This window comes from Diceros bicornis, chromosome 19, assembly GCF_020826845.1.
Source record: "Diceros bicornis minor isolate mBicDic1 chromosome 19, mDicBic1.mat.cur, whole genome shotgun sequence".
Classification (NCBI taxonomy): domain Eukaryota; kingdom Metazoa; phylum Chordata; class Mammalia; order Perissodactyla; family Rhinocerotidae; genus Diceros; species Diceros bicornis.
Window position 1 is genome coordinate 578,937 of NC_080758.1, and position 20,221 is coordinate 599,157.

Below are 20,221 nucleotides of genomic sequence, written 5' to 3' on the forward strand. Positions count from 1 at the left end.
GCCCGGGCCGCCGCAGTGGAGCGCGTGCACTTAACCGCTTGCGCCACTGGGCCGGCCCCCCAGTCTTAGAATTTTTGCTTTCAGCTGTCATATGTATTTAAAAAACTTTTGAGGAAAATAGTTTGTTGTATCTACCCAGATATTTGCCGTTTGCTTGCTCCTCCTTCGTTGCTGAAGTTGCAGGCTTCCCTCTGCTATAATTTCCCTTCTGTCTGAAGAAAATCCATTAGCATTTCTTTCAGAGCAGGTCTGCCTGTGACCAATTCTCTTAATTTTCTTTTATCTGAAAATGTCTATTTTGCCTTAATTTCTAAAGGATCTTTTCACTTGTAGACTCCTTTTCACTTGTCCCTGCCTCTGGCCCCATGGTTTCTGATGATGATTCTGCAGTCCTCTGAATTGCTCTCGTATAGGTAATATGTACTTTTTTATCTGGCTGTTTTTGAGATCTTATGTTGTCTTTGGTTTTCAGCAATAGGATTAGGATCTGGGCATGGATTTCTTTAAGTTCATCCTGTTTGAGGTTTGCTGAGCTTCTTGAGTGTGTAAGTTTATATCTTTCACTAAATCCAGGAAGTGTTCAGCTATTATTTTTTCAAAGTTTTTTTCCAGTGTCACACTTTTTTCTTCTTTCCTTCTGGGTCAGTGATATAGATGTCCAACTTTTTGATATAATTCCACATTCCCTCAAGCTCTGTTCATATTGCTTTTCCATCTTCTTTCTGTTGTTCAGATTGGATAATTTCTATTGATCTGTCTTTATTTTTATTACTCTCTCTCTTTTCTCTCTCATCTCTATTCTGATATGGAGCCTATCCAGTGAAATTTTTACTTCTGTTATTATTTTTTTAATTCTCAAATTTCTGTTTGGCTACAACTTCTGCTCCTGTGCTGAGACTTTCTATCTTTCCATTTGTTTCAAGCATGTCTGGCTTCATCTTGAAGCAGTGTATCATAGCTGCTTTAAAGTCTCTGTTGAGTCCAGTGCTCATCTCGGAGTGAGCTTCTCTGGATTATTTTTTCCCTTGAGAATTGGTCAGACTTTACTGGTTCTTTGTATGTCAGATAATTTTAGATTGTGTTCTTGATACTTGGAATATTACGTTGTGAGACTCTGGGTCTTGTTTAGAGGGAGAAGGGAGAAGGTAGCCATTTTTGTTGTAGCAGGAAGTGGACCTGGTCCAGGCTGCAGGCTCCCAGCCCTCCTGTGGGCGTGATCCTCACATCAGTTCAGTCTCCGAGTGTTTGCAGAGCGCCTTGGATCTGTCCTGGGGGTCAGTTCTCAAAACCTTTGGTTTGCCATTTAGGGTCAGGTTCCCGCAGGGACAGTTGTGGGGTGACCAGGCATTTGTACACACTGGGGTGCAGTTCTTTTCAGCACCTCCCTCCTCTCCAGTCTCCCTCATACTCTCTGACCCCAGAGTTCCCTTTCTTGTCCTCTGCCTGGAAACCTGGGCTCTTGTGTGTCCTCTGTGCTATGACACCTTGGGACAGGGTCTGCTCTGGGTCAAGCATCAGAGGATGGAGAGTGGGACAAATGGGGACCCCCCACGGTCTTTGGACTAACTTGCCTCTAGTCCCTGAGTTTCAGGTGCCTGCCCGTCCCCCGCCATCACAGGGTTTTAGCAGGGACTGGGCTTGTGGGACAGCAGAGCCAGCAAAGACAACAGTAATGATAAAAGCAGGGCATTCTGCCCTTTCTGTCTTGACCAGAGACAGGGCTTGTCTCCAGGCGCTTTCTGTGCCCAGCTCTGGGGTACGGGCTGCCTCTGAGTTCAGGCCAAGGGACACAGAGGGACAGTAACAACCAGGAGACTCACCTCCAGAGGAGTCTCCTTGGACTGATCTCCTTCCTCGCCCCCTGCTGTGGACCGCTGAGTTTTTGGGCCCAGGTGTAGCGGCTCAGTGCTTTCTGCTCAGGGATTTTAGCTCTTATGGTGGCAGAGACAGTGGATTGTGCTTATTCCATCCTCACCAGAACTAGAAGCCCTGGAGTAGCCCTTCTCTTGCCGTCGTTTCTGTCCGAAGTAGTGGGCTGGGCCTCAAGGATGGGTCCTCGGAGGTACTTACAGGTGCGAGTGCTGCGAGTTCTGCTGGGCAGACACGGAGACCGCCTGTGACCTGTGCTCTGCCTGTTTCCTCCAGGACTTGGGACCCTGGCGGAGTGACACCCTTGGTCCTGGGTGTCTTCTTTAGCTGTGCCATGGCGACCCCGGATGTGAGTGTCCACATGGAGGAGGTAGTGGTGGTGACGACGCCTGACACTGCAGTGGACGGCAGCGGCGTGGAGGAGGTGAAGACTGTGCTGGTCACGACCAACTTGGCTCCTCACGGGTGAGGATGGGCCCCTGTCCTTTAAGGGCTGGTCATGCTAGGGCGGGTGTCCTGGGCATAGTGTAGGGGGCGCTTCAGGAGTGTCCTTTACTTACAGTTATTGTAAACTGGGCTCAAGTGTCTCTGTGAGGAGAGAGTATGAAGGAAAAATAGAAACATCGCACCAGCCAAGAAGCAAAGATAGTGCTGCTGCTTTGCCTTTTTCTCCTGCCTCAAGATGATTATGTGGTTTTCATTCTGAAAATACGTGGTCATTTCTCTTTGGATAAGATGGACAGTGGGGACAATTGGGAACTGGTTTTTCAAAATGAAGTTGAAGACACAGAGATTTTCTTGACACTCCCCCTGATACTGTCAGTGTTTTCTTCCCCATCTCTTATGCTAGACATTCAAATAGAAGGTTAGTTGGCAAAAAAGCTGACATTTGACTTAACTACTGGCTTCCTTTGCTGTCCCCAAAGATGGAACGGTCACATAGGGGCAGAATGGCTCCTGCCTGTGCACTGCCTGTCGCCTCTGCCCCTCTCTCGAAGGGCTGAGAGGAAAGGGCCGGTCAGCCCTGGGCAGAGCGGCTGGCTTTCCTCGTGCTTCCTGCCCGGAGGGGTCAGGCTGGGGCAGGTCTTCCTGTCGGCCTCACATTTGCTGCGTCTTGCGTGCGGTGTGTTCACACTGACCTCAGCACGTCGCTGCAGCAGGGGGCAGCTGTTGCCTTTTCACTGTCTGAAAACTTTTGAGAGGAAGGACGAGACCCAGGCTCGGCTACAGTGGCGGTTCCTGTCGCCGGCATAGAGGACGCCGGGTTTCACTCCTTCACACAGGCAGCTGCTGCTGCTGTGCAGTCTGACTGGGCCTCGGGTCATCTTTGTCTTCATCCCCATTGCTTTGGGGCTCTGCTGCTGGGACCGATGCTTTTAACCTGCCCTCCTGTGGGCAGAATGGAGGCAGGGTTGGCTCCTGGTGGGTTCCTGGTTCAATTTATGTGATACTCAAGTGCTTCGTTGACAGAGCGCCTGACTGTGTCTGTGGAAATGCAGGACCTTGAGACTGGACTTTCCCACCTAAATTCTCACATTGTCCTGGTCAGTATTTGCATTGTCTGTGTACATGCTGTGGGCAGGTTTCCAGACAGTGACACCAGCGTCTCCAGTCCACATGCTCTGCAGTGACCTCCCATTCCCCACCAAGAGGCGGTGCCCAAGCCGCCTCCCTTGGATTTGGGACGGCCCGCGATGAAGACAGTGTGGCAGAAGTGACACTTGGTCAGAATGGCAGCTCCAGCTGCCATAACAGAATGCCATACGTAGGGGGGCTTACACTCGAGAAACTTATTTTCTCACAGTTCCAGAGGCTGGGAAGTCCAAGATCAAGGTCTAGCAGTTTGGTTTCTGGTGAGGATTCTCCCTGGTTTGCAGACGGCCGCCTTCTTGCTGTGTCCTCACCTGGTGGAGAGGCAACTGTCTCTCTCCCTCTTCTTACAAAGCCACAGTCTTCTCAGATTACGGCCCATACTTTTATGACCTCATTTAACCTTAATTACCACCTAAAGACCTCATCTTCAGATACAGTCACATTAGGGGTTAGGGCTTCAGCATATGAATTTGAGGGGACACAACTCAGTCCATAGCAACATGCTTCTGCCCTTTACTGGAGGATGAACGTCTCTGCTGTCAGTGTTTTGGGAGCTGGTTTAGGGGCAGGAGGGGTCTCACTGTCCAGGATGCTTGGGTTCTCTCAGTGTCCTCTGCTTTCAGGACAATGCCCACCCCCAGCTGTGCTCGAGGGGCCTGTAGGCAGGGCTCTGTTTGTTCCTCTTAGGGTCTTCTGCCAAGTGGGGCTGGGGACAGTGACTGGCTGCGTGAGCAGGGGTGGGGGTGGGGGTGGGGGTGGGGGTGGTCATGGTCTGGGGATGTAACTGCTCGTTTCCCAGCTTTCAGCCAAGTCTTCTTACTTTGACTCTTCTCGTTCCTGCTTCCAGAGGTAGCTGGTGCCCCCAGGTCTCTAGGTTTGGGGCTTTGGGGCATAAATTGGGTTAGTAGTCATCTCATCCCACGTTTAATTTGCCATTTTACTGAGAAGTTTACAATAGATTTTTAAAAATTGAAAATAATTTGTTATTACCAAATACATAGGGTAGAAAATGAGAAAATACTGATAAGCAAAAATAAAAGCAGAGCACATTCCTACACCCAGGATTCCTACAGCTAATACCTTAGAATAGATCCTTCCAGATGGTCTATTTATATATGAACATATGAATGTTTCTTTCTTTAAACCGTCTTATTATTAAATGTAATGCACAATAGAAAGTATGAAGTGGACATGGAACACTGAAATAGAAGATTCCAGCACCACAGAACCCACCCCCCACTTCCAGTCACACAAATGAGATCTGATCGTACTGTATGTGTGGCGTTTTGTTTTGTGTTAGTGATCTCCACCTTTCCATGTTGACACATGTTCCTTTCTTCTGATACTCAATCCATGCTCATCACGGGTTCTTTCAGGTAGGCCCTCTCTGCCTGGGGGCAGGCTGCTGTGGGACAGTGCCTTGGAGATTCCCAGGAGCCCTGGGCGTGGCCTGAAACCTTCTGGGGTTTGAACAGGGGGTCGTGCAGCTGCATCCTTGATTTGGTCTTTATTCTGAGACCATTTCTTTCTTTCTTTTTTTTTTTTTTTGAGGAAGATCAGCCCTGAGCTAACATCCATGCTAATCCTCCTCTTTTTGGTGAGAAAGACTGGCTCTGAGCTAACATCTGTTGCCAATCCTCCTCCTTCCCCCCCCCCCCAAAGCCCCAGTAGATAGTTGTATGTCATAGTTGCACATCCCTCTAGCTGCCTATGTGGGACGCGGCCTCAGCATGGCCGGAGAAGTGGTGCATTGGTGCGTGCCAGGGATCCGAACCCGGGCCGCCAGTAGCAGAGCGCACGCGCTTAACCACTAAGCCACAGGGCCGGCCCATCTGAGACCATTTCAAACTTTGAAAATCTTTTGCCAGGTGCGAACTGGTGATGTAAAACAGTTTGGCCCCCATATTTCCTGCAAATTCTGCATCCCACAGGAGACTCGCCCTCTTCCCACACATCATCATCTGCACTCCAAGAGCCGGTTGATACTTTCTGCTTTCTACGTGAAACTTTCCTTCTGAGAGCCACACACAAGTTCCTTAGGGTGTTTTCTACCTTCAGTGACCAAGGCTTACGTTTTTGCCAGTTGTTCCCCCACTGCATGGCATGGGGTCCCTTTTCCAAGCCTCTTGCAGTCGCTCCTGCCCCTGGCCGCTCCTGCTAACGTTTCTCTGCCTTCTCCCAGGATTTTGTGATAGCACCACCCCATTTCTGGTATGGTTCTATATTACAGTTACATTTGCTGCATAGCCACCACAAAACTTAGTAGCCTAAAACAAACAGCACATGTTTGTTATTTCTTAGGAGTTGGTGGGTTGGCCCAGTGGTTGTTCTGGCCTAGGCCTGTGCTGCTGGGCCCTGCTGGGTGGTCTCATGTGCCCTCACTGGAATGTCCGTGGCGCTAGCTGGGATAGCTGGGGGTTCTCTGCACATAGCTCTCACCCTCCAGGACACCTGCCTTGGTGTCCTCATGGCGGAAGGTTCCAGCAACAGGCGTGGGAGTTGCAAGACCTCGTAGGGACTGGCTGCATCCTGTGGTCATAGCGCCAGGATACTGAAGTGCTGCCCGTGTGAGTCAGTTATTTACAGAGGAAAGGAGAGGCTGTGTGTACCTTCTCCTTTGAGAAGGACACCCCATGGCAGCAGCTGAGGTAGGTTTATCTTAAAGGACCTGAAGATATTTCTCTTCTTTTTCTGCGGGAAGTTTTATCTATTATCCTACTAGTTGAAAGTTGGGATTTGCTTGGATATGTGTTTAAGAAAGGATGGGGGAGTGAAGTGAGTTAATTACTTTGTGAGCGCTGGGTTCTCTTCTGCCTGGGTGTTTGGGGGAGAGCTTGGGAGCATTCCTCATTGATGCTTAGGGCTGCCTCCTGCCCACCGCTTTGCCATGGCAACGGGCACACTTGGCCAAGGCTGGGAAGAAGAAAGGAGCACTTTATAGATAGCCAGCAGTCCCCACAAACATTTGCTTTAAGTAAAATGGACATTTTTTGAATGAATTTTGAACTGCAAATGCCAGTTAATTGGCTTCTCACGGAGCGGTGGAGGATCCCTTCCTGCGTTGTGTGCGAAGTGGGTGGGCACAGAGGCAGCTGTGGTCGAGGGTGACCCCTCGTGTCTGCCTTCCTGGAGGGCCCTCCGTCTTGGTGGGAGCCAGTCGACCTGTGTTTCCTCAGAGCGTCCCTGTGGATGGCCGTGGCCTCATTTGCATGCAGCCTGTGATGGGGACCGCGGCTCTGGCTTGTTAAACGCTGAGCTCTCTTCCCCGTCGCTCACTCCTGACTCACTTCCTCTTAAGGACTGTCCTGGTTCTCTTGTGTGGAAGGAGCACATTTTCCTGTTTTGTCGTTATCTTCTCCACCTTCCAAAGTTCTGGCGTAAAAGGACAGCTTCTCTTTCTGAGTTCACCCACCCCGTTGGAGTGCTGATGTTCTCAGTATTGTTCTTCATGTGGCAGTTGCTCTTCATGGCCCCAAAGACCAGATTCCAAGTAGGCATTTCTCATCGGCTCTCATTCTGACTGGTCTGAAGTGAAACAAAGCCTTGGAGACTTGGAGAGCAGTGACTTGACAGGGCGGCATCCCCGGTGCTCCGGGGCAGTGGTCTTTGTCAGAGGAGCGGTTGTCAGCAGGCTAGAGCGGGCCCCCACGTAGAACATGCACTGCTCTCAGGGTGCTTTGAGCTCTGTCAGGCCTTCCAGAGAGCAGGTAGACTTAGATGTGTGGGAGGCTCCTTGGGAGAAACACCTGTGAAGGATAAAGGGAGGGTGCAGGGGCCGTCTGACCCTGCGGGAGGAGGGGGGACGGAAGGAGTTGGGTGGGAAGAGCCTCAGACCCAGTGCTTGGAGGGGTCCAGCCGGGCACTGGGACACTGACACAGACTGCTGCGAGTGCAACCCAGGCCCAGGGGCGGCCGGCTCCCTGTAGGCAGGTTCTCTGTAGGGAGCTGAGTGCTGCTCCACGGTCCCCAAGGCCTCCTGTTCTTCTCTACCCTGTGGGCCCCTCCTCCAAGCCTTTGCGCTTGTTGCTCCTGTTCCTGCACCCACGGCGGCCACTGCCTTGACCACCCCTCGCCCGCCCTCAGATGCTCCCCAGGGGTCTGCGGCAGATCCCCAGGTGTCTTTTAGCCACTGCAGTCAGCATTGTGGGCCACCCCCTCCCTGTCTCCATGGTGGCCTCTCTCCTGGGGCCTCGCTTTCTCTGCTGCTGCCTAGATGCTGGCATCTCTGGGCTCAGAAGGGCTCTCTCCTCCTTACTCGCCACTGTCACCTTTCCCAGGGAATCCCCTATCTGACCAAGGCTTCACCATGACCCCCATGTCTGGGCCGAGCCCTGACCTTGGCTGAGCTGCAAATCCACTGTGAGAAACACCTGCTGGGTGGGTAACAAATGATGGCGTATTCCCAGAACGGAACACGAGCCAACGACCAGGATGAAGAACTAGGGCTCTATACAGCCACAGTGAACTTCACAGGCCTCTTGAGTGAAAAGAAGCCAGACCCCAGAGTCCATACTCTGACTTCTTTATAGGAAGTTCAGAGGCTGTAGACCTGGTCTCTGGTGCTAGAAGTTGGGATGGTGGCTGCGCTGAGGGGCAGTGACTGAAGGGACCTCAAAGGATGCTCCTGTGGCCTTCCCCTGCTGCCCCTGGGGGTCTGAGCCCTTCTGTGTGTGGGTTATGCCTCAAAGTCTCCCAGCCAGACAGTGGGCATCCCACAATCACCCCAAGTTCTTCGTGCCCCCCAACCCAGAGCCCACAGAGGCCAGGTGTGTCCCCTCCCATAGTGTGCCTGTCCCCTTGGCCCTGGGTCCTCTGTGCTGCTGAGGTTCACACTCAGGAGCCTCTCACCTGCTCTCTCCCTGATTTCTTGCCCCTAAAATCCATCCTCCACTCCACTGCTGAATGTTCTTTCTGAACCGAGTCAGACCACGTCACTCCTCTGAAAGATCCGAAGGCTTCCTGTACCCTCCAGGCTCAGTTCCTACCATTCAGCATGGCAGCGAGGCCCCCCCACCTCTCTGCCCTGGCTCTCACCCCACAGGCCTCCTGGGGTCCCCCGTGCTCTCTGCACCGGCTCCTGGCTCAAGGCATTTTTCAGGTTCAGCGTCCCCCGGAACAGGTGGCTGCCCTGTCTCTTTGTCTTGATGACCTGAGTTCTTGCTCCTCCCAGTCCGGGGAGGAGGTGGGGAGCTGTGGGAAATCAGGGCTGTGTCCTTGCGTCCTCTACCTCAGACTCTGGGCTGGGGGCACGGGTCAGGTGAGCGCCTGCACCGTGCTGGTGGGAGAGCGGCCGCTCTCGGGCGGCCTCGGGCTCAGGGCTTTGCTGAGGGACTGGAGGGACATCATGAGCCATTCAGCACAGCGTGTTTGTTTGTGAGCAAACCTCTTTCTGAAGTGTAGCACCCAACAGAAGAGTGCCTGCATAGCATACTCAGTGGTCACCATGTGAGCACACCTGGGGAGCCCTGCCCAGCCCCGCCTGGCTTGTCCCATCCACGTTGCTCCTGGGTTCCACAAACCAGACCAGCCTCCTGTCTCAGATAGTCGTGCATGTCTTTGTGCATGTGTGAGAATGCGTTCTCTGCAGGGGTAGTTCCCAGAGTGGGGCGCTGGCTCAAAGGTGCACGCCCTCCAAGCCGTGGACAAACCCATCACAGTGTCACACGTCTGCCCCACCTCACACGGCTCGTGGCTGTCACATGGCTGTCACACCGGTTTGGTGGTGCTGCTGCTGCTGGAAGCGGTCTCCATCTGCACTGCTCATGAGCGAGGCCTTGGGCTGGCCTCCCCTTTCTGCATGGTCTCTAGTCGTGGCCTTCACCCTTTCCTTTTGCGCTTTATGCTGTGGGGAGCTCTTTCTGGAACACCAGGAAGTGAGCTGCTTGTCTTCCTTGTGTTGACATGTTTCCCCCCAGTTCTTTCTCAAAAAATTGGTGTTGGGGCCAGCCTGGTGGTGTGGTTGGGTTTGCGTGCTCCACTTTGGTGGCTGGGGTTCGTGGGTTTGGATCCTGGGCACAGACATACACACTGCTCATCAAGCCATGCTGTGGCAGTGTCCCACATATAAAGCAGAGGAAGATGGGCACAGATGTTAGCCCAGGGCCAATCTTCCTCAGCAAAAAGAGGAGGATTGGCAATGGATGTTAGCTCAGGGCTACTCTTCCGCACCAAAAAAAAAAAAAAATTGGTGCCCCCCCCCCACCAGAAAGTTTTTATTTTTATTTTTTTAAGGCAAATTTCTCATCTTTTTTATTTCTGGGTTTTGTATTGTATAAGAAAACCTTTTACCACTTTTTGGAACTATTAAAAAAATGTTCCTTTGTTCTTTTTAACACTTTTATGGTTTTGCCTTTTGCCTTTACATTTGATTTGTTAGTAATTTATTTAGGCCATGGGTGATTTTTTTTCTCCTTTCTAAAATTTTGTATTTTTCAGTGGTTTCTATAAGTGTATGAAATCATTATAATAGGATAAAAGACTTTATTAAAGAAGAAACTTTATTAAAGAACGCACTAGGCCCGCTTACACATTTGTTGCCTCCACAAACACGTGGTGCTGGTATCATGTGCCAGGCGCTGTTGTGGGCACCAGAGACACAGCTGTGAGCAAAACAGACCGTTGGAGAAAGACCTGTGGGGGGCAGCAGTGCAGTGACCGTCAGCACAAGGTCCCTTGACCCGCAGGGCCACTGAGATTCTGGACTACCATAGGAACATGCGGCAGAAACGGCAGCAGAGGGTGTGCGAGGCCCACTGTGGTTGGGTGTGCTGATGTGTCCCTCTTCACCCCCCTCCTTTCCAGGGGTGACCTGACAGAAGATAGCATGGAGACAGAAAACGCTGCTGCAGCCGCTGCCGCTGCCTTCACAGCGTCCTCGCAGCTCAAGGAAGCCGTGTTAGGTAAGGAGCCTGTCTTCTTGCTACAGTTCCTGCAAGCAGCTCTGGAGGTGGTTTTTCACAAGGGGACAGTGCTCTGATCAAGAGGGTAACAGTTAGGTTCACAGTCCCTCTGTGGGCTATTCCACAGAGATGGGCCTATGGTGCGGGAGAGGCCTAGGCTCCGGGTCCTCCCATGGGCCTGGCTCTGCCTGGAAGGGTAGTCTGGCCTCTGCCCATGGCGGGTGGGGAGAGCTTTGCAGCTCTGCTTGTTGTAACTCTCAGTGAATGGTAATGAAAACTCTTTGTGACACTTTTGTGTTTTCCTGTTGCCTAGCATTAAAGGCTGCAGAACTCTTTAAAACGTTAAGAATAAGTTTCTCTAGAATTGTTCCAAGTGAAGTTTGATGTCATTTCCTTAAGTGACTTTTCGGTTGAACTATACTTTAATATAATTATACTAATATTACTATCGTTAAATTAATTTTGTGAATTTACCTGAAACTAACTCAGGGCTGATAAGAAACGCACCTGCCCACCTGGGTCCTGTCCCAGTGCTTCCTGGATTTGATTTTTGATTTCCAGGTTGGCAACTTTTTTGTGCTTTTGCAGGAAGTGCTTTGGAGGGGTTGTGACTGATTTTTTGTGCTTATCCTTTCCCTGTCAATCACCTTGTGAGAAGTGAAGATGGCCGAAGAGGAGGAGAACCTGGAGGCTGAGATCGTGTACCCCATTACCTGTGGGGACAGCAGGGCCAACCTGATCTGGAGGAAGTTTGTGTGCCCTGGCATCAATGTGAAGTGTGTTCAGGTGAGGATTCCCACACAACCAAGCAGGCACATGTGTCAGGCTGCAAGGGAAGGCCCTCACAGTGCTGCTGCCACGAAGCCGACACATGAGATCCCTGCTCCGAGGGGTGTGGCCTGTGCAGTGGGGGTGTAGAAGGCAGAATCCCAGGGGTGTGGGTGAGCAGAGGACAGGGAGTAAGCCTTCAAAGACAGGCAAGATTGTTGCTGAGGGCACAAAAGAAAGCATCTAGGAATTGTAATTCTCTGTTACTGGAGCAAAGCTGTGGAGGGAGGCAGGGAAGCAGTTCTGCTCATATGGGAGGTGGGCAGCCGAGACCCAAGCTGATGTGGGGAGCTGGCTTTATTTGGCAGATTGAAGGAAAGGCATGCTTTGGAGCGACGCATTTAGTCGCCATGAGTGAGATGAATGAGAAAGCTATTCTTTCTGGCAACAGGGTAGATTAGTTGCCCAGACTCCACCTTGTGCTGAAAACAGACAGAGATGCTAGTTAAGATATTTTCCTAGAGCGTCTTCTAGGTGCCCCCTTAAGCTGGCAATAAAAGGAAGAAATATGCAGGCCGAGGGCCCTAGGAGAGGTGGGGTTGGAGAGAGGCAGAGCTCTAGCCCGGCTTCTGCCTGCAGAGCTTTGCCCGGCACTGGTCTTCTCTGCTTTGCAGGCCTAGAGATGAGAAGGTGAAGCCCAGGGCTCCTCCGAAGTGTGTTGTTGAGGGGGATTGTCCCCTATAATGCTGCTGCATCCAAGTCTCTCCCCTCAGCGTTAGGGCGGGCCACTGACGACACCCTCCCAGCCCCGCCCTGTCCGCTGCACAGAACAAAAACTCCTGCTGCACATCTCAGCTGAGTGAGGAGGGAACCCTCCTGAGCCACCCGTATGTGGCCACACAGTCTGAAAATGTTAAACTGAGAGTTTAGTTGCGAGCGGTTCCTGGCTGGCAGTTCCCCTAGGGATCTGACAGAAGCAAATGAAAAATCCTTTTTGGAGGAACTCATCTTTATCTCAGTAATTTCGGCAAAGTTCCAAGAGAGGGAGTGGCTCGCGTAAAGCAAACAGGAACACTGAGCACCCAGGAAACAGAGCACCCGAGTGCGTGCACACAGCACCTCAGACGCTTCAGGCCGTGGGACTTGGAGACACGAATATAAAATTATGTTTAATTTATTTCAAGAAATAAAAGAGAGGCTTGAATATGGGTAAAGCATAAGCAGATTTGGAACAAGACAACTAGAAATGAAAAATAGAATTAAAATTGAACACTTAGTGGATAGGTTTTACAGCAGATTAGACACAGTTGAAGAGATAATTAGTGAACTGTAAGATAGAAGTAAAGTTATCCAGAATACAGTCCACAGAGATAAAAAGAGGGAAAATAGAAGCAAGAGAGTCGAATGTATTATCTGAGTTCTGGCAGGAGAGAAGAGGAAGGGTCTGAGAACTTCCATAACCAGTCCACAGTTCAAGAGACTTAACAAATCCCAAACTGAATGAATGAAAAGAAACCCACCACATTTCAAAAAGCTATGGGTGCCAGTTCAAAGGGCCTTCAACTGGCTCCTTCTGGGACAATTTCACATCAGAACAGTTATTGGTGGTAGTCTGGATTGTAACTCAAGTAAAGTAAGAATCTATGAGTCCATATTTATTGCAGTCTGCTTCGTGGCATTTATTTATATAAAATAAATAGGGAGAAGTAAAGCTCTGACACTAGAATGCCAACTGATAAATGTGGAAGGAGTGATGGAGGTGAAATGCCATGAGTGGTTGCTGGAACTCGCCTGTGAGAGCTGGTGGAGGAACCGCGCATTTACCTGGTCTCAAAAGACCCCATCAATGAGGTGTCAATTACAGAAAGAAACAGTCACTCCGCAGGGGGACGGAAGCTTGGCAGATAGCTCCTTAACCAAGTGATTGGCACTCAGGCGTCAGTATTGGGAGAAACCTCCATCATGGGTCTCCTAATCGAGTGGGCAGGAATTCTGTGGCATTCCTGCTAAAAGTGTGTAACCTGACTCTGCTCATGAGAAATTTGTGTCATCAGACAGACACAAATTGAGGGACAGTTTACAAAAAAATTGACCTGCATGCTTCAGAAATGTCGAGGTTAGGAAGACAGAAGTGTTCTGGAGGAGCCTGGAGGGTGTGACAGCAGGTGCAGTACACAGAGTGGGCTGGGTCCTGCATCAGAGAGAGAAGTTGCTGTAAAGGCTATCATTAGGGCAATCTGTGAAATCTGACTATTGCCTGTGGGCTGGATAATACATTAACGGTAATCTGCTGATCCTGAGAGGTGTACGTGGTTAGGTAAGAGCCTTGTGCTTGGGAAGTTGCTAGGAAGTACATCGAGCAGGGGCCTGCCGCCTGCAGTTCACTCTCCACGGTTCAGAGGAGTGGTATGCACACATGCCCGTGCACACATGGAGGACGGGGAAGCGCGGGGCCAGACGCGAGCAGTCGGTGAGCCTGGGAAGCATACGTGGTAGGGCTCTTTGTACGATTCTTACAGTTATTCTGTAAGTTTGAAATAATGGCAAAATAAAAAGTTAGAAACAGATTTACCATAGATAATATCATAATGGGACTGCAGAATGAGAGACGAAGAAGATCCTGAAATAACCGAGAGCAGATGCTGTTAGTGAAGAATAAGAATCCCACTGGCAGTGGAGCTCCTAAATGCGCCTGTGGAAACCAGAGGATGACAGAGCTGTGCCTTCTTGTGCCATGGGAGCATAACTGCTCACAGTGAAATCTTCTTTAAAAACTAGGGAGAAGTAAGACATTTTCAGACAAAACTGTATCTGCCATCAGCAAGTCATCGCTGAAGAAACGTGTTCTAAGAAACGTATTTCGGGAGGCCGGCCCCATGGCTTAGCAGTTAAGTGCGCATGCTCTGCTATTGGCGGCCCGGGTTCGGATCCCGGGTGCGCACCGACGCACCGCTTCTCCGGCCATGCTGAGGCGGCATCCCACGTACAGCAACTAGAAGGATGTGCAACTATGACATACAACTATCTACTGGGGCTTTGGGGGAAAAAAAAAAAGGAGGAGGATTGGCAATAGATGTTAGCTCAGAGCCGGTCTTCCTCAGCAAAATGAGGAGGATTGGCATGGATGTTGGCTCAGGACTGATCTTCCTCACACACACACAAAAGGAAACATATTTCAGGTGGAGGGAAGTGATCCCAGATGGGAGTTTTTAGGTGCAAGAAGGTATGAAGAGTAAAGGAAGTGGGAAGGTGGGTGAATGGAAGTGATCCGCTCTGTGCAGCACTGGTGCCTCGTCTTAGGAAGAGTCTAGAGAAGGACCCAGTGCATGGCCGTGTGGCAGTGGGTCACGTTAGTGCTGGACTCTGTGATGGTCTAGGTAGGCACAGCATCCATCGAAGAGTATAGTGTAACTTCCTAACCGGTGAGAAAAATCTGGGACACAAAGAGTGATCCTCAGCCCTGAGAAAGGCAAGAAAACAGCATCTGGAGAAGGTGGCACAAGATTCTAGGGAGAAATGGACCAGTCAGGTGGTGGCTGGATCGTCCAGGTGCTGCTGGGGTGGTCCAGAGGCAATGGCCAGAGATGACCTCATGTCTGGGGGTGAGGGGGGTTGGCCAGAGATGGCCTCATGTCTGTGGGGGTGGGACAGAGATGGCCTCATGTCTGGGGGTGGGGGGGTGGCTAGAGATGGCATCATGTCTTGGGGACAGGTGGCCTCATGTCTGTGGGATGGCAGAGATGGCCTCATGTCTGGGGGCAGAGGGGGTGGCCAGAGATGGCGTCATGTCTGGGGGGGACAGGTGGCCTCATGTCTGGGGGGCGTGCAGAGATGGCATCATGTCTTGGGGGGTGCACAGAGACTGGGCCCAGTGTGAACTTCCTGCTAGCTTGGGCAGTGGCCGGAGAGATCTTCTGATTCTGCCTGCCTGGGCTCAGGGCGCGTCTCCCCAGCCAGCTGAGTGAGGGTTTGAGTGGCTTCCTGGACTCAGTGAGAGAAAGTGTGTAGATGCTCAGGAAATGAGGAAGATCACTTCCATCAATAGAGGTTCCCTGAGCTGATGGAGATACGGGAGCTGAGGCGCTCTGTGCTTGGCGGCAGGATCATCTGGGCTAGGCTTGAACACGGACAGCAGGGTGCCTCGAGAAGAGGAAGTTGCCTTGGGGAGGGCAGCCCCGGGCAGGGAACCCCGGCGCCCTGCTTCCAGCGGCGTGTCTGGGCCACAGTTGGAGCTGTCATTTCCGTCTTCGCTGAGACTCAAGGGCTCTGTCCCCAGCCTGCTTGTTTTCTAAGTAAAGTTTTATTTTGATTCTTTGGTTCTAATAATTGCTCATTTAACAAGATTGAATAGGCTGTTTTACCTTCTCAGGACAACTGATCTCCGACCCTGGGTGAAACTAACAGGCCCCAGGACTTTGTGAGTAGGGAGGATGGTTCCCTGGCTTTGAAAAGGATGTCTGTTTGCGTCAGTGCGAGTGTGGCGTGTGCTTCCTGCGTGGTGAAGGGTGCTGTCAGGAGCGGGCCTGGGCGGGTGGAGTGGACGTTCACAGCTCACTATGTGTGCTGTGTCTTGGGTTATTTTGATCAAATACGTGGACAGGACAGGTCTTCCTCACCTTACGATGGGTTACGTCCCGATAAACCCATTGTAAATTCAAAATATTCTAAGTGGAAAATGCATTCAACACCGCTGACCTACCCAGCATCCTAGCTTAGCCTCGCCTACCTTGAATGTGCTCAGAGCTCTTACAGTAGCCTACAAGTGGACAGAATCGTCTAACACAAAGCTTATTTTATAATCAAGAGTCGAATATCTCATGTAGTTGATTGAATACTGTACTGAAAGTGGAAGACAGAGTGGCTGTCTGGGTGCGGCATGGCCATCAGTGTGTCAGGTTCACCCATGTGATTGCGGGGCTGACTGGGAGCCGCGCTCGCTGCCACTGCCTGGCATCACGTGAGAGCATTGTACCGCACATCGCTAGCCCGGGAAAAGATCAAAATTCAAAATTTGAAGTATGGTTTCTACTGAACGCGTATTGCCTTTGCACCATGGTAAAGTCGAAAAATAATTGTAAGTGGAACCATTGTAAGTCAGGGACTGTCTCTATGTTATTTGTGGAATAAATTACTCATAAGAAGGTTTGTTGACTCCCTTCTGGAGGGAGAGAGCCCCATACCTTCCTGAGTGGTGGGGTTGCCTCAGCTCTCCCCTGGCCTCAGGCATATGGCGTGTTCTTAGGGGAACAGTGCCAACTGCTCAGCTCCCTCCTGGGCCTGGGGCAATGCCCGGCTCCCCACTCCAGCCCTTGTGCAGGAGGGCCATCCCTTTTTTTTTCCTGACTTGTTCTTTTGCCCAAATCAAGATTGCCAGTGGCTGAATCTTAACTGTCAGATTGAGAGTGAGCCTGCAGCTCCTCTGTGCCATGGCACTCTGCCCTGCCATCTGTACCCCTTTCCTGGGCTGGGCTCCAGACAAAAGTTCAGGCAGGAGAGGAGGGCCGTGGAGAGGCTCCATCCTGACCCTGCTCTGCTGTGCTTCCCTCCACAGTATGACGAGCACGTCATCAGCCCAAAGGAGTTCGTGCACCTGGCCGGCAAGTCCACCCTGAAGGACTGGAAGAGAGCCATCCGCATGAATGGCATCATGCTTAGGTGGGTGTCTGAGGGCAGGGCCATCTGGATGAATGGCATCGTGCTCAGGTTGGGTGTCTCAGGGCAGGGCCGTCCACATGAATGGCATCGTGCTCAGGTTGGGTGTCTCAGGGCAGGGCCGTCCACATGAATGGCATCGTGCTCAGGTTGGGTGTCTCAGGGCAGGGCCGTCCACATGAATGGCATCGTGCTCAGGTTGGGTGTCTCAGGGTGGGGCCGTCCACATGAATGGCATCGTGCTTGGGTGGGTGTCTGAGGGCGGGGCTGTCTGCATGGATGGCATCGTGCTCAAGTGGGTGTCTGAGAGCAGGGTGAGCCTTTGGCAGCTGGGTGAGTGCAGGTGACGATGCCAGGTGTCCCTTCCTGGTGGAAGCATAGTAGCTTTTTCATTGTTTTTTGGTTTTTGAAGGTGAGGCACATTTTAAATATGAGGAGAGTTGACAGCATCCCCAGGGGCTGCCTGGCCCATACCCCTCCCGGCGTGTGACACTGTCGGACGTATAGGACTTTTGTGGTCTCATTTTGATTCCTGGAGGCACCTGTGACTTTCGCCAGTAAAGCATTAGTGGTATAATAAGTGTTTGCACATCAGACAGGCAGCCAGGCCTGATCTCTTAGCACGGCCTTTGTGCTCTTCTTTATGTGCATTACTTCTCACTGAAATGGACGTGTAGAGTACACAGGTCATTGGTGAGCAGTGTCCTGTTTCCCTATGAGAAAGTGCTCCTGGCTCTCCCACCGCAGTCACCAGCCCGGGAGAGCCGCCTGCTTCTCTCTAGCCTGCAGTGCTTGCTGGCCTGGCCGGTTGTCTGCCCCCTGTCCTTACTGGCATGGCAGTCTGCCTGGCGAGGGTCCCGTGTAGACCACGTCTGCGTCAGTGGCCGTGTTTCAGTCTCCTCGAGTCGGGGCGGTTCCTCGGCCTTTTGTCTTGTGGATTCAGCTGTGCCGGGCTGGCGCCCCTCGCCGGCCGTCAGTGGTGGTGTGCTCTTGGGTGAGGTGTCCACTTTCTCCCCACACACTTCCTTTCCCTTTGAAGTTCATCAGGAGTTTGTGGGAAGCTTCGAGCCGGCTCTCAGCTCGTTCACACAGACGTCAGAGCCGAGAATGCCGAGGGTCCACAGGTCACTCCTCAGGCTCCAGTGGTCGTGTCAGCCTCCGTGGGGCTTCTCACTCCTCTGTGTGGGAAGCTGCTGGGGCCGGTGTGGGGCCCGTGCCCACTCTGCAGCCGCCCTGAGTGTGTGTGGCCTGTCTCAGGTGACCTTCTAACCTCTTCCCTGTCACCTTGGAAACAGGAAGGATGATGCCTCTTCTCAGAAGCCTAAGGACAGACTCTAGGCTATTAGTCATCCCCCAGGAATGTGGCTTCCTAAGTTTCATTTCCCAGCATTTCCTGCTTTGGTGGTAACACCCACTCCTCCTGAACTGGCCCAGGCCCCTCTGTCCGGCCTTCCTGCCCCCCTGCCTGTGCACGTCCCCACGGGCCTGCTGTCCGTCTGCCCAGAGATGCTTGCCATGTTTGATGGTGTCTGGTGTAGCTGGGTTGATTCGATGTGCTGCCAAAAGGGCTGCTTTCCTTAATGCGTTTATTCCCGGGAGAAGCAGCTGCTTGCTGTCCTCGGGTCTGTGTTTGCTGCCACAGCACTGCCTGTAGCTCTCGGTTGGAGCTCTGACCCCACGGAGCCGTCTGACCCTTCCACGGGTCGAGGTATGTGAGTTGAGATACGAGAGGCGGAGGGAAGGGCCTGGGGAGGGCCGTCCAGTCAGGTGTGGGGTGTGCAGAGCCTTCCTGATAAAACCGAGGACGAGGACAGAAGGTGATGCAGCCTAGAGATGGCAGGAGCCAGAGGTGCTTTGTCCTGCTTTGTGTGCATGGGCCAAGGGCACACTTCTCCTGGAGGGCTTGTCGCCTCTCTGCTTCATAGTTGGTCACACAGCATGTGGGTGTGCCGCCGTCAGTACATTTGTCAGTCGTAGATCTACTCCCCGGGGGCCTGCCCCACAGTGCTCAACCAGCATCTCCAGGACGCCTGCCAGTCAGGTCCCCTGTTTCTCCCTGGGGACACCGGCCATTGCGGTCACACTGCCCGTGGACAGAGCCATGCGTAGGCTCCCAAGGCCGCCTGCCTGGCTGTAGCAAGTCCCCGTGCTGGCTGAGAGCTTTGTGCTGGGGGTGTCTGAGGCCTGCTGGGAGCCTCTGTGGAGCCCACCTCCCGCCTTCTAAGGGCTCGGCCTTGGTTCGCCACTCTGCAGCCACCACCTCTCCTGGGATCTGCCCCTAGGCCCCTTCCCTTCCCCAGTTGCGCTCACAGGCGCCCGCCCTCACCGTGGCGTCGAGCGCAGCGCAGCGCGTGACACTCCTGTCTCCTCCTCTGCTGCAGGAAGATCATGGACTCTGGGGAGCTGGACTTCTACCAGCACGACAAGGTCTGCTCCAACACCTGCCGCAGCACCAAGATCGACCTCTCGGGAGCCCGCGTGTCCCTGAGCAGCCCCACGTCTGCCGAGTACATCCCACTCACGCCCGCCACGGCTGACGGTATGTGCTGGGCCTGAGGCTTTGCTCTTGCAGGCTCAGTGTGACCCAGCCCCACTCTGGCTCCGCCCGCAAAAGTGGACAGGAGGTGGACGTGCCTGCCGCTCGGGCCTCTGTGCACGCACACAGCAGCCCGTTGTCCCCTCTGGGCCTATGGTGTCAGCGGCCGCCTCCTTCCTCACTAAGGAAGTCCAGCTGAATTAAAGTACTTTTTCTTTTTAAGCCATTTTTGTTATAAAATATAATATGCAGAGAAGCGTATAAAGAACAAGAAGGCTGATATCCAGTGCCCACCACCAGGTTTGACCCACTGAGGGCTCCCCATGTGCCCTGTCCACCCCCTGCCCCACCGCCTGCAGCCGTGCCCCCAGCTGGGAGCCTGCTCTTCCGCAGCAGTTGGTGCTCCCCACGTGTGCGTGCACATGTGCTCCCTGCCGCTTGGGCTTACACTGACATGCTTAGATGTTCTTCCTTGTTGATACCTGTTGCTCTAATTCGTAGAAGGACTAATTCCCTGGAATTCTTTCCAGCTTTTTGAATAGAGAAATACTTTTTAAAACTGAAATGAGAGTGAAATCAGGTCCTAAGTTCCCTGTTCGTGTTTCCCGGGGATAATTTGATGGTGTTGCATTTCCAGTGGTGTCACTTGCATCGTCCCTACACTATCACTCCATGGGGTCAGTCTGGCATGCTGCTGTGTGGCCAGGGATCGTCCTTATCACTGACCAGATAGTGGTCAGCTGAGAGACCTTGCCCTGTACTTGGGGGGAAGGAGAGGGAGGCTCGGGGGCAAAGGTGAGGTCCTGCTGTTGACCCCAGGTGTGTTCCTTGCCCCCTGCCTGAACGGGCTGGCTGGCTGCAGTGTGGACAGCTGGTCTGGTTTCGGAGTCCTTCCTAGAAGCTC

The 20,221-nt window shown here is 52.4% G+C and overlaps 1 protein-coding gene across 4 annotated transcripts in view; it reads left to right on the top strand.

Annotated features, from left to right (window-relative positions):
• GMEB2 (glucocorticoid modulatory element binding protein 2) overlaps window positions 1–20,221 on the top strand; it is a 35,391-nt gene that overhangs the window by 8,845 nt on the left and 6,325 nt on the right. For all 4 annotated transcript variants that reach the window (XM_058562285.1, XM_058562284.1, XM_058562282.1 and 1 more), the window contains 5 exons: window positions 2,146–2,334; window positions 10,264–10,361; window positions 11,020–11,147; window positions 16,681–16,784; window positions 19,163–19,320. In XM_058562285.1, coding sequence (XP_058418268.1) covers window positions 2,204–2,334; window positions 10,264–10,361; window positions 11,020–11,147; window positions 16,681–16,784; window positions 19,163–19,320 — 619 coding nt within the window. In that variant the 5' untranslated portion in view covers window positions 2,146–2,203. The remainder of the gene's footprint in view (window positions 1–2,145; window positions 2,335–10,263; window positions 10,362–11,019; window positions 11,148–16,680; window positions 16,785–19,162; window positions 19,321–20,221) is intronic.